This window comes from Hippoglossus stenolepis, chromosome 10 (genome assembly GCF_022539355.2).
Source record: "Hippoglossus stenolepis isolate QCI-W04-F060 chromosome 10, HSTE1.2, whole genome shotgun sequence".
Lineage (NCBI taxonomy): Eukaryota > Metazoa > Chordata > Actinopteri > Pleuronectiformes > Pleuronectidae > Hippoglossus > Hippoglossus stenolepis.
The window spans coordinates 1517607-1531326 of record NC_061492.1 but is presented as its reverse complement, the minus strand read 5'-3'; the positions used below and the strand labels follow the sequence as shown (position 1 = coordinate 1531326).

Sequence of the window (13720 nt, the reverse complement as noted above, 5' to 3'; positions counted from 1 at the left end):
TATGAACCGTGTTGTCAGTTGAAGAGTTTCTCTTCTAATTCCTACGTTAGACTAGAGAGTTTGTGTGGCTCACGCAGGGCAGCTCTGTTTCTCAGAATGAAAAATAACACGAGAAACATTCTAGTGGTGTGGCCGTAGCTGCTGGGGGGGGGAGCTATTTATTTATTTGCCGCTATGAGTGTGTAAAAACTAGAAATTGTGTTTATTATGGACTGTGGCAGGAGTCATTAAAGTATAGAAGCGCCCCACTGGCTGGGTAATTAACGGTAAACACTGATTTCATGTGCAGAAGAATATCTGAGCCGACGGCTGCGTTCAGTGACGGGTTCATGCTGCCTGGTGAAATATATTCTATTGATATATGAAAGCTGATCACGGACAGTGAACATTGATTGGAGAATTAATCTGTGATCAACATTTTGTGTCGATCAGCTAGTAATTGATTGCCTCAGTGCTCACGAGCCAAAGATTGATGTTTCATTCTTGGTTTGTATAATTTGAAGACGATTTCAAAGCATAAAGTTGTGGATAAACCTTCTGATTTCATTTATTGCTTGGTGTTTAATTCAGGTTACCACTTATTGGACATTTATATTTAACATAATAATATAGGTGTCATCTTTATTAACACAACAGAAACCATACTTGTATAACCTCAGTTAATACTATAAGAAAAACAGTCCAGCTCTTCTGTATTTGAGGCATTTTCAGCTCATTTCACTTCAGGAATCAGCAGCTTGTCGTGTTCCTGGTTTTGTGGTTGACGTCTCAATGTTCAGTTTCCTGTTAAACACGATGCGTCATTGCCAAGTTCAGTGCGAAGAAGCAGAATCCGGAGCGAGTGGCGTCCGAAGACACGTTACACGACTGTGACCCAGAGGCGTTTCTTTGCGATGTCCTTCATCTGATGACCGCGAGTCGTCAGGCCGACGGTCAAAGCTTTGGGTCATTGAGTGTGAACACAGAAGTCCCCACAAATATAGATATCTGAACACACACACACACACACACACACACACACACACACACACACACACACACACACACACACACACACAGGGTTGAGTGGGTTGCTGCCTCCCTCAGATTTCTGGATTTCTGCTAATTTGAGAGTTAAGCGGCCATGTTTTGTCAACAAGCAAACACACTCGCACACACATGTTCAAACACACACGTCCAGGCACATATAAACACACAGATACCAGCGGGCGGACACACACACACTTTCTCGCCCACACTCACTCACACACGATTTACTTGAATCCATTAAAGCAGAATTTACATAATACTGTCTCTGCTTAACTGCCTCTGCGCGCACACACACACACACACACACACACACACACACACACACACACACACACACACACACACACACACACACACACAGCTTGTGTCAACAATTAACTGGTTTATAGCCTGAAATGTGTCTCTAATGCTAGCCTATGACACACGCACGCACGCACACACTGCAGTGTGAATGACCTTGTCCAGCCTGTTTGTATAGTTGTGTGTCGCTGTGTGTGTCTGTGTGTTCTATGTTCACCCCTGCAGTCAGAACACACATCATAGCTTTAATTAAGACTCTCTGTCTCCACATATAAACTGGTCCGAGATCAGCTGTCAGGCTCCAGCTGCTGTGATATTTTGCAGCCTGAGTCTCAAACAGATGCTGCTCTCAGACCTGCTGAGCACTAAACTAAATCACTGAGTTGTTGATTCACAGTTCATCTGTTGTTGATGACACGTTAGACTTTTCCTGTGTTTATATATTGTTGTGTTCGCCGACCTCTCAGATTGTTCTAGTAGCACCAGCATCAAGAAACAGCAAATATTTATTGTTGAATTATTAATAAATCTGAACACACGTGCTGGAGAAGCTGTTGCAGCAAACCTCTGAAAGGTTTTGGACCATATCCTATTGAAATGTACCTCATTTGATGCAGTGATGCACTCGGGTGTCTCGAAGGGTTTATCGTACAGACTGTGAAGCTGTAGGCTGACGTGTGAAAGCTTATTACGCCTCCGTGTCGTAGAATTCAACACCTACGAGATTTATTAGCAAAAAGAATATGAATAAAAACACTTATCCAGACACGTATGTACAAAAAACATGATTTATTACTTAGGGGCAGCTAATTGTAAACCACGTTTCCTTGACAGGGCGATTCAAAAACATGTAAAACAAACACAAGGCTGTATACGACTTCATATATTCATATTTTAAAAGAAAAGAACAACTATTACACTTAAAATGGAAAGATAATACTTTACTTTAAAACTAAGATTATGAAAGGGTGGATAAATGGTTTATGTATTTATTATTTACTCTAGGAGCTGGTTTGCCTCCTCCACCCACTCCAGCTTTCCACTCCTTCTGCTTTCTGTCCTTTTATTTACCACTGGTGGATAATTACAAGCACATTATTTATGCAGAAGCCGTGTAAACATTTGATCTCTGCCTTTCAGTGATTTGGGTATCAGCTGCGTCGGTGCCTGGCAACGCTTTTTGTTCCTCTGCTTTAAGTCAAATAACTTTTCAAAGCGTGGGGTTCATGTTTGGTTTTGTATTCACGTTTTCTTTGATCCAGTGGAACTCAAAATACACCGATAATCCCACATCTCCAATCTCTTTTCATGCTTTTACACAGGTTGATGTGAATAGGAAACTAGAAAAGAGAAACACAAAGTGATAAACACTGAATGCAGTTTGAGACCACGTTAGATGAAACCTCTTCCACTGCTCCTGTTGCCTCTGTTCAGGTTTTATGCTGAAATTCCTCTTGAATGAAGTCGGTCAGAGCCGTCACTGAAGCTGTGGGTTGTTTGTGTTCGCAGGTCTGACGTGTGAGGGCCTGTATCGCGTCAGCGGGAACAAGACGGACCAGGACAACATCCAGAAACAGTTTGATCAAGGTAAAACACTCAGACACACACACACACGCTCGCAGCAGAACCCCATAAATACAGCTTCATGGAAACATGAAGAACGAGCACATGTGTAACTGGAGTTTCAAAGCGCCACAGATCCTGGTTCTAAATTTAAGAACTCCTCTGAAAACATGTTACCAATCGAGCAGCGTCTGTGTGATGTCAGCAACAAAACTCACGTAGAAGAAAACTCTGAGCCGACCGAGTCCAGGTCAGAGCACGCAGCAGACGCCCTTAAAGGGAAACACATGCCCGGCGGAGCAGGAGCCCAACCTGCATGTGATGGTTGGTCAGCCGCCAAACCGGCTAATGGAATAAATAAAGTCACCACAGGCAGAAATCACCAGCACGTGGTCAGCGGCGTCTGAGATTCCACAGCCAGGGGATGAAATGTAGAGACTGGACTCAGAGTGTGTTGTTTGTTTCTTACATGTATAATTGTTTCTTTCCAATGTGAAAACTCATCAACATGTTTTTTCTCTAATTTCTGTTTGGTAGTAAAGAATCTGATTCTTCCTCATTTCACAAGTTTTAATGCTGCATGTTTGACAAAAGCCTAAAAATCCCTGACTCCATGGTAACGTTATGTTTAGCATCAACATCACACAAAGAATAAAAGGAACTCCAGCAACACCGAAACAAGCAAAACTCACCAGAATGGGGAAATAGACTTTTTACTTATTAGATGCTTGAGTAGATTCAACCCAGTTCTTGTATCCTGCAGCACCGACACTCGCCTTGAGATCGTTCAACGCCAGAAATGAAGAGTCCACTTGTTTGCTAAGTTTCTCATCGTGCTCGTTTACTTATTCACGTTTCTGTTTGCAAGTACAGTTGTTGGCAAAAAAATTGGGCGAATTACAAACAGTATGTTGTTGACATCTTAAGTGAATAGTAGTAAATACATTCCCTGAAGTAAACAAGCTTGAAATGTTAATCCTCTACTTTATTTTGTAAGTGTAATATTAAATCATGATGTGTTTAAGAGTTGAAACACTCTTTACTTAAACCACAAGTTGTCCAAACATTCGTATTTGACTTTATAAAGTGGAAGTCAAAAGGCCAAAGTCCGTGTATTTATATACAGATATTTGTGGTCTGTTGAAAAAAGGGAAAAGACCAGTGGCGCTCAGTAGATCTCATATCTCCATCAAGGACCAACAGTCGCTTAGATTCTCCACCAAATCCGTCTTGTTTGTTTGGACGTGGTTCTAGAACTGAAAGATTCATTTAAGCTGTTGATTCCCGACTGAGTCCTTCTGATCTCAGCGTCACTCACACACACATATATGGTGGTGGCAGGTTTGTCGCTCTGTTTACTGCACGTGGCCGAACAAATCCCATCCCTGCTGTAAATACGCTTCCATCGTTTGAAACCCTCTCATATAGCTCTGGTCTATATTTATTTCCTCCTGTGGTTGTGGAACACTACTGTGAATATCTTCAGGCTTTAGGGGCCTTTTTGATAAATGTCTAATGAGTCTTCCAAGAAAACACTCTATGCCACTGTAGCTGTGGAAGAGCGACTCTGACCCTTGAGCATCTCTGTTCTCCGGGTCAACGCACGGAGAGTAAACCTGCTGTTCTTACACATCTGGAGTAAACTCTGACTCATTCCCCCCCCCGCGGGAAAACCTCGTCAGGCCACATGTTCCCATTTGGACTCTGCAGGTCGCATCGTCTCTTCTCGCTGCAGCTCAGTGATACTCGTCTGTGGAAGACACACCATTACAGCCAATTAGCTCCTGTGTCAGCGAGCGGTGATCGAGGGCTGCCGGCTACTTCCACCTGATCAGCGGAATATATTTTTAAGGAAATAGTCGAAGATTTAAATTAGATTTCTCTCTGGGGGGGGCGGTGGAGTTACGATGAGCGTCTGCTGGGACTCAGAGGTCGCTGTGGCTCGGCTCCGTTAACCGTTTGGAAAGAAGCGTTTATTGGTTTTTAATTAACCTCCTTTATTTAACAACAGCTCCTCCTCTCCTCCTTCACACTTCTTCCACCTCGATGATTCTCTCCCCTCACACATCTCTACTTAACTCATCTTTGTCCATCTGTCGTTTGCTATCTCCTTTCCTTCCTCGTTCTGTTCCCTTGTGTCGTCCTCTGCTTTCCTTGCTCCTCTGTCCTTTCCCCTCTTTCTTCTCTGTCCTCTTTTTTCACTGGTGCATTCCCTGTTGTTTCTGTCTCTCTCTTTCATCACTGCCCCCTATCTCTTCACTTCTCGAGAGTATTACTGGTCGAGTGTGTGTGTGTGTGTGTGTGTGTGTTGGCAGCCTTTCAGATTCAGTGTGACAGCTGTCGTGTTACCTCAGGGCTCTGTCCTCTTTCTCTTTTCTCCTCCCTCTGTCTCCTCCCTCTGTCTCCTCCCTCTGTGTCCTCCCTCTGTCTCCTCCCTCCTGTCGTCATTTGGCCGTCGCACTGAGTCAAAACAGGAAGTGATGAATATTTATTTTTCATCCTCCATCTCTGGCTGGAAACATGTTTTTATAAGCCATAATTTTTGCAGTATTTTAACGTGGGGGTGTTTATGAGAAGGCTGACACCAGTGTGATGTGTGTGTAACGATTTTCAGCTTCAAACTGAAGAGATGACCCCGGCTGCTGCAGTTTTTTTTTTCTGGATGAATAAATCTGTAACGCCCTTCAGCAAAACTGAAATATAAAAAAAGGGATGGAGCCGGAGCTCCCCTCGTCTCCCGACAGGAAGAACAGAGCTGAACTAGACTCTCAGTTCCTTAAATTCAATCAAGCTGCACCAAATTACACACTCATTAATATCAGTCATCTAAACGTGTGTGATTTATTTTTTAAATGACTCCAGAGATAACACAATATCTCACATACACCTTAAGAAAATCTGGTAAAAACGTTCAGATTAACTGTTTAGATCTAAGTGGTCAAAGGTCGAGTTGTTTGACCTCTTGAACATGTTATTTCAGGTCTTCCTCTTGAGAAGTTCTTCAAGTTTTGACCGGTCGTCACTTGAACTCAAAGATGAATTTTTTAGATAAATTCTAGTTCCATTAAGACGGATGAATTATTCCCTGGTAGATTTGTGAAAATGTTAAAAGAAAGAAACGCCTCCCAATGTCAAAGAAAGAGCTTAAAAACAATCCTAAATTCAATGGGTTCTTTCCAGGCCGAGGTCCAGTGGGTCGTTCTTTTGTAATCCTCTGTGTGCCCCCCCCCCCCAGCTGACCACAGACAGACAGATGATAACCTCTGTTACTGGTTAACAGTGTGTGTGGTGTGTGTGTGTGTGTGTGTATCGAACACTGAGTTGCGTTATCAAGTAAAGACTGTAAATAAAGATGGACGACATGACCGCACCAGGGAGATGAAGCCAAATCATCTGGTTTGCACTCTGGTGACGGTATAGGTCATAAACCCGGCCTCCTCCATGTTAACAGACGAGTCATTAACCAAACTTGTAAAGTACGTGTCTAATAAATGTTTCTCTGCTGGGGATGAAACGAGTGTTGCAGCCGCAAACATGAAATATTCCTCAAGTCCAGTTACCTTGTGAATCTGCCGCTGACCCTCTTCCTCTTCTTCTCTCCCTGTAGATCACAGTATCGACTTTGTGGTGATGGACGTGGCGGTGAATGCAGCTGCAGGAGCGCTGAAGGCCTTCTTCGCCGACCTGCCTGACCCGCTGATCCCCTACAGCCTGCACCCGGAGCTGGTGGAGGCCGCAAGTAAGAATAGACACACACACACACACACACACACACACACACACACACACGCTTTCTGTCACATCAACACCATTCAAACCCAGGATACTACATCAGTTGTCTTGAATCTGCCCTCAATATTGTGTGTGTGTGTGTGTGTTTCTGGGAATGTTGAAATAAAACCACCAGGCTGACGACAGCAGATTAATGAGCCAAAAATACGCACAATGAGACATGTAAGAATACGTTGTACTGCACGCACACACACACACAGAGCAACAGTAAAGTGGCGTTTGTTTTTCTTCTGGAAAATAAATCACATTCTCATACTTTCACTTTCTCTCTCCTTCCCTTCCCTTGGTCTCTCTCTCTCTCTCTCTCTCTCTCTCTCTCTCTCTCTCTCTCTCTCTCTCGGCACGTCTCCTCCTGCTGTTCTCTCTTTGCGCAGCTGTAAACTTTTAATCTCTCTCACTTCGTAACGAGCTGATGGATCCAAACACTGAAGGTTCATAGTTTATATCAAGAATATGAAGTGTGTGTGTGTGTGTGTGTGTGTGTGTGCGGTCAGGGGGGAGAACACCAGCATGATCCACCAGGAAGAAGACGTCTCACTCTGTTATGTTTTTTTTTAAACTGAAGAAAAAATGTGTTCATAGAAAAAAACAGAAAGAATTCTCCCTTAATCTCATCCTTTGTAGTTTTACCACCTTATTGAACCTGCTGCATTGTGGGTACACGGCGTAGACAGCAGTGTGCTTTACCATTACTCTTAATAAAAGGGGATTAAAGTGTTATATTGGTCCTGTGGTAAACTCCCACCTCCTTCTGATAGCTCTCGGTGATGTGGAGATGCGGCAGCGTGCATTAATGACCTCTGACCTCTTACAGCCGTTACAGCGTCTTAAAGCTTCCTCTGGCCTCTCGTTAAGACGATCGATGGCGTCCAGGATGAAGGAGCGTCGTGTCGTTATACGTGCACCGCTGTAAATTTGAGTCTAAAAATGTAAACCGCTTCCAGCTGCTCCTGAAATCTCTGGAATATCCTGGAGCGTTGTGTTGAAAGTGGCTTTGTTGTGACAATCCAAAGGTGGAAGCTCTCACTTCACAGCTACTCTTTAAATATTTGATAAGTCGAGTTTGAGTCGAGCGTTTCTGCTGCGATGAGCCGTCGCTGGAGGGAAAGTGATGGGTTCTCGGGAGAGGGTGAGGATTATCTCAGAGATGGTTTACTTTTCAGGAAAACAGACGGATGAGCTCAGAGTTGTTGCTTGTTTGTTCTTTTCTATCACTCCCAAAGATATTTTGATCAGATTATCCCCATTTTGGCGGAATCTTTTGTGAAATTACTCTTTTGTTATTACATTAAATGTGTTTTCCTCTTGTTCTTTTTCCCCTTGTACCAGTGTGAGGGTTTGTTGCTTTTCTCAGTATGATCATCACGGTTTGGTGACGTGACTCCTTTTGGTGTTTATTTAAAGAACAGGTTTTAGTTAAGTGACTCGACTGATCCCTGTCACATCTGCTTTAGTCAAACTGAGAGTTACACACGTGTGTCAGATCGTCGCACATGAAAATACAACAAAAGGCAACATGAAATGAAAAACACCTAAATATGAAAAATCGCACCATCCCTGTTTATTAGCTTCATCTTTACAAACTAATGCAAACCAATATTTCTGCTTTTATGATGCTTATCAAGTTCATTTTTTGTTGCAGTAATAAACACAATTAAATGTCACTACAACTGAACGTTACGAGCATTATAAAGTTTGAGTTTATGAACGGACAGTTGTGTTGAGTTGAAGTAAAAGAGCAGCCGCCGGGTGGATTTTACAATGAGCAGAAGTTCCTCCGGTTTTATTTCTTTTTACTCGTTAAATAATTACAGTTCGGTCTTTAATCAGCTGTTTTGTTGCAGCCGTGACGTTTTAAAATCGGTACAATAAAACACAAACGTGTCTATTCTCATATCCTGGGAAAAAATATCGTGTGTGTGTGTGTGTGTGTGTGTGTGTGTGTGTGTGTGTGTCGTGGGAGATGCTCTTGGCAGCATCACAACCTTTTGTTTTCCACAGCGTATAATTTCCGTTCCCAAGAGAGATTGTGTGTAAAATGTAAAAACGCCTTTTTGTCTCGTCTGCGTGTGTCATCAGAAATCGTGGATTACATGGAGCGACTTCAGGTGTTGAGAGAAATCGTGAAGAAGTTTCCCTCCGTCAACTACCAGGTCTTCAAGTACATCATCACACACCTCAACAGGTAAAACACACACTGCAACTCGGGCTGCAAGTTTCCATCTCAACACGACAAATGCAACCAGAACTCGGCCGGTTGTTGTGTTTTTTGTGTCAGAACCTGATCAGAGTAGAAAGTCCAGCTCATGTGACCGACAGGCTCGGGTCGGGTATCCACACACTATCAAACCCCCACATGATGAATTCACATACACATGTATTATACATGTTGAATACAGTAGTGAACTCGCAGCGTTAACCGTCCTGTCGTCTTCCCCTCAGAATCCAACACCCCCCCCCTGAGCTGCACGTTGTGACAGAATCAAAAGACAGCTGTCGTCAGTTGTTATGAAAAATTGATTTGTCTCTTCCCCAGTCGTGATGTCCCGCTTCATCAGATCATAATCAAATCAAAGCATCAGTTTGTTTCTGTGTCAACTGGCGGAGGCTTGAAACTGAGCAGCCGCTGACGCTCGAATCCTTCAACCTCCTGCAGTCACGTACAGACCAGGAATTTAAAATACGGTTTGTCCACATCCTGAGGCGGCTCGCTGAGACAGGAGATGAAAACCAGATCAGCTGAGTCGTCAGATTTATTGATGCGTCCTGAGAAGGTTGGACAATAACTTTAATGTTTCTGACCAAAATCCCACTGCAATGACATGATCTCATCACGTTTATAACTCCTGTCATGATGCTCAGGTAACGGTAATCAAACTGAATTGTGTGACTGTTCTTTAATGTTGGTTTTAATATCACATTTATTACCAAATAATAACATCTCTATGAATGGGTTGAACGTGGCCCATGACGCCACCTGGTGTTTCAAACTGTCCAGGATGGTTTTAAACACTACAGTCAAAATCATATATATCTGAAACAGTTAACACCCCCCCCACCACCACCACCAGCGACATGTGACAGACGCCTGTACCAGGGGTTCAAAATGAAGCCACAGGTTTATATCACTTTGATTCCCAGCTGACCCTGAGACCTGCAGTCAGTTTGTTGACTTTTGATTTTGACCGTCTCTCTGCAGGGTGAGTCAGCACAGCAAGATGACGCTGATGACGCCCGACAACCTGTCAATCTGCTTCTGGCCCACGCTGATGCGGCCCGACTTTGAGAACAAGGACACGCTGTCCACCACCAAGCTGAACCAGGCCGTCATCGAGTCCTTCATCCTGCAGAGCGACTACTTCTTCCATGGTGGCGAGGTGGCAGAGAGCTCCAGCAGCGAGGGCACGCCGCCGCCGCACTGCCACAACATGGTGGAGGCCCTGCTGCCGCTGCAGCTGCCCCCGCCCCTGCAGCCACAGCAGATCCAACACACCCTGCACCCAGACCCGCTGATATAAGGAGCATGCTGGGAAATCAAGTACGGGGGTATTTGTCCGCGCTGCCAATCGCTTTTGGACATGAACGGCCTGGAGGTCGTCTTCTGCTCTACCGCTCGGCTGTTAACATCAGAGAAAACAAAAGCCGGTGATTTTTAGGGATTCAGCAGCTGCCGTTTGTCATCGACTTTGAGGTGGATGAGCTTTGGTGGTTTAGAGACACGTCGAGCGTTTGTCGGATCAGACCTAATCTGTGAGATCGGCTCATCCGGTGAAGTAAATCCTGGATTAGAGAATTACAATCGGATGTCACCTTTTGGAACTCGTATTGGATCTGACCGCCTCCTTTTTACGATACAGGGACTGAAAGTATTTGATGAATGAACTGATTTGATTTGGCACATAGAGACGACACTAATCGTTCGGCAGGGTTGGACTCAGACTCCGGATTCTGGGACACATTTGGGGCAAATAAAGATTAGCCTCCTACTTTACCCTGATGGAATAGCACACTTGGGTCCTGAGCGACTCCCCCTTAAGCCCCTCCTCCTTCTCCCTGCTCCGACACAAGAGAAAAGGGAAGTTAAAACCTAGAGTCCCCCACGACTGCAACTCGAACCTGGTTCTGACTCGTTTGACTCGCCGGTCACCTGATTCATTTGCAGGCTGTTTTGCGGGACTGAGTATTTCACGGAGTCTTCCTGCAGATCTTCAGCACAGGAAAACATTTCTTCTTCTTTTGTCGCCCTTTGACTTCGCTTCACCCGAGACACCGGACGTGAAACGAGCTCACAAACACAAACGGGGCGAGTTCCGTGCAGAGCTGTGAGACATGGTGGATTATTGTTTGATCCGGGGGGAGGTGGAGAAACTGGTTCTACTAAAAGATGAACTGACCCACTACGTGAACTTTGACAGCGCATGCACGATCTGCGTCAAAGGTCCCACAAGCCAACTTCACCCGTGTTTATGTTTTTATCATTTCGACAGATTTCTGTTTTTTTTATATATATTTTTTGTAACGTCTGATTGTTTGTGTGTATGAGGACAATGATGTGTGTGTGTGTGTTGTGTCTGTGTGAACTGACCTGTGGTCTGTATTGTAGCCAGTTTGTTCCTTCCAGAGGGAAGGAGGGATTCAGGAGGGAAAACAGATTTAAAAAGGACTCGTACAAGAGAACCCGACTTCACAGATTTGAATCTTCAGCTATAACCGCTTTGTCTCTTTTAGAGCCGCTAACTCTCAATGCAACGACTGATGACCCCTCCCCTCCCACCCCCCCTCCATGATGGCACATGAGTGAGGAAACCACTATGTCGCAATGCATTCTGGATCCTTTCCGTGCGTCTTCGTGGACGACGCTTCCCGCTTTTTCATTTCTGCCATTTTGTTTTCGTTGGTTTGTTGGAAACGAAACTTGCATGTGTCTGTTTTTGCCACTTAGTGAAAAAACTATGAACTTTATAAAGTTAAAGAAGAAAAAAACCTGAAATGAAACGAAACACGTTGAAACTCTTTAGGAGTTTTTACAGATTTGCATCGTTTTTCTCTGAATCTTTTTTTTCTTTGGTTTCATGGGAACATTTCTACAGAAAAATCTCCGAGTGGAGTTACACTCTTTATTTTCATTTGTTTTCCTCACGCAAGAAATCAACTCTTAATATCATATTTTTGGTTATATGTCAAATAGTTTTCCCTAAATAGAGGAAAGAATTATATATAAGTATATATATATATATATATATATATATATAAATAAATAAAATTTTATCAACAGCAGAGGCTGCTGATTTAGTGAAATACCACCGGGTACTGGACTATAATCTGTCAGAAGCTATAATCATATTTCTTTGTGGTTCTGATGGTGTAACTGAACCCATCGTTTTTATGATGGTGTGTGTGTGTGGGGGGGGTGGGGGGTGGATAACAGATTTGTAGGTTTTAATTCCTCTTCGGCTCGTCTGAAAGAAACAAAGAAAAATCCCTCGTCGCTTTCATCATCGATGACAGAACAAAGACGTTTACACACAAATACAATTTAATTTAAACTTCACTAATAATAATAATCTGTCTTTTTAAAGACTTAATACAAAAGCTGTTGTCTTCTGTCCCCGTATCGAGCTGAACCAGATTGTCCTCGGACTTCAGAGGGAAAACGATGTGAAATCAGACGTGAGATCCGTTTCCCGTGGTTTTCTTGTATTGATGAAGCCGACACGGGGAATCGAACCTGTTGAGTGAAATGTCCCGTTCAGAGCGTGTCTTCTGTCCTCGACCCTCAGAACCATTCAGTGTTTCCTGAATTCAGACTCAAGCTTTTCCCCTTTTTTAATATCATATTCTGACGGCGTCGTTCATTTTATGTCCGATTATCTTCCAGCCGCCACAGAAACAATTCGACCCTCAGCTGAAAGTGTAAATAATTAATGTAAATAATTTATTAAGCGAATGTACCAGATGTTTCCTGGTTCTTGCTCCTCACTGAGGATTTACGTCTTTAGTTTTTGTAGCTTTATATCATTTTGAATTTAATATTTTGGGGGTTTTGGTACAAATGAGCCATTTTAAGATTTCACCCTGGATTCTGGAGAAAGAATTAGTTAAATCGAGGGAAAGATGATGGTTAAACAGTTGGTTGTTGTTCTGTTCTTCTTAACTCTGACCTGGTTTGTTTTTAAAAGAAGAAAAACGTGAGCATGAAAAGACGGAGAAGGAACGATGATGATTTTCAGTTTTAATGTGACGAGGACGTCGCACTGAAGGGAATGAAGTTGTCCTTAAGGAGTCAGCGAACTTTGAAGGACACTTAGAAGGGGACACGTCTGGAATGGGACGAGCTGCGGACAAACGAGAGGTGACTTTTCCTTTGAGATGTGAACGAGGGAGCGGGGGGTGTTTAAGGGATAAATATTCAGAATGGATCGTAGCCAGGAGCCTATTCGAAGGTTTTTCCGATGTTGGAGGAAGGAGGACGTTGAAGGAGAAGTGGAACAGAGCCAGGAGCTTCCTGACGTACGAGGTCTGTGGGGTGGTGGGAGCGGGGGTTCAGCAGCTGCTAGATTAAAGACGAAACTGTTCTTTGTAGTTTTTCCATCTTTTTTAATTTCATCATATTGTTGATCTGTTCTCATCCAGTCGCTCCGGTGTACAAACCAACTGACTCTTAACGTCATCGCTCTGTATCATAGTAAATAAAAATGATTTTCAGAAATGAAAAACTCTAAAACAAGTTTCTTTTTCTTTTCTCTCCATAATGTTTCCAAATAAAAAAATCTTCTTTTCCAAAACTGCTCCGAGTCTCATTTTCTTCCTTTTAATTTTACTTTAACTGAAATGTTCCTGTGAGATGATGACGTCGTCGTCTGTTGGATTAATGAATCATTTCTACACGTCAAGAAACTTTGACAGGAAATAAGATCTGTAGTAAAATATATAAAAGTTTTAGTTGCAGCAGTCAGGTGGAGAGAGTTTATATATTTTGCTTAATTTCACACAATGATTTCTCTATGGTGTTAGAGTAACTTTTATGATAGAGTAA

At 43.2% G+C, this 13720-nt stretch overlaps 1 protein-coding gene across 3 annotated transcripts in view; it reads left to right on the top strand.

The window, feature by feature from the left end:
* Nucleotides 1-12391, top strand: part of arhgap5 (Rho GTPase activating protein 5) — a 43231-nt gene extending 30840 nt beyond the window's left edge. For all 3 annotated transcript variants that reach the window (XM_035167286.2, XM_035167285.2, XM_035167287.2), the window contains exons 4-7: nucleotides 2839-2916; nucleotides 6500-6631; nucleotides 8764-8869; nucleotides 9884-12391. In XM_035167286.2, the coding sequence (XP_035023177.1) occupies nucleotides 2839-2916; nucleotides 6500-6631; nucleotides 8764-8869; nucleotides 9884-10202 (635 nt within the window). In that variant the 3' untranslated portion in view covers nucleotides 10203-12391. The remainder of the gene's footprint in view (nucleotides 1-2838; nucleotides 2917-6499; nucleotides 6632-8763; nucleotides 8870-9883) is intronic.
* Nucleotides 12392-13720: the final 1329 nt, after the last annotated feature.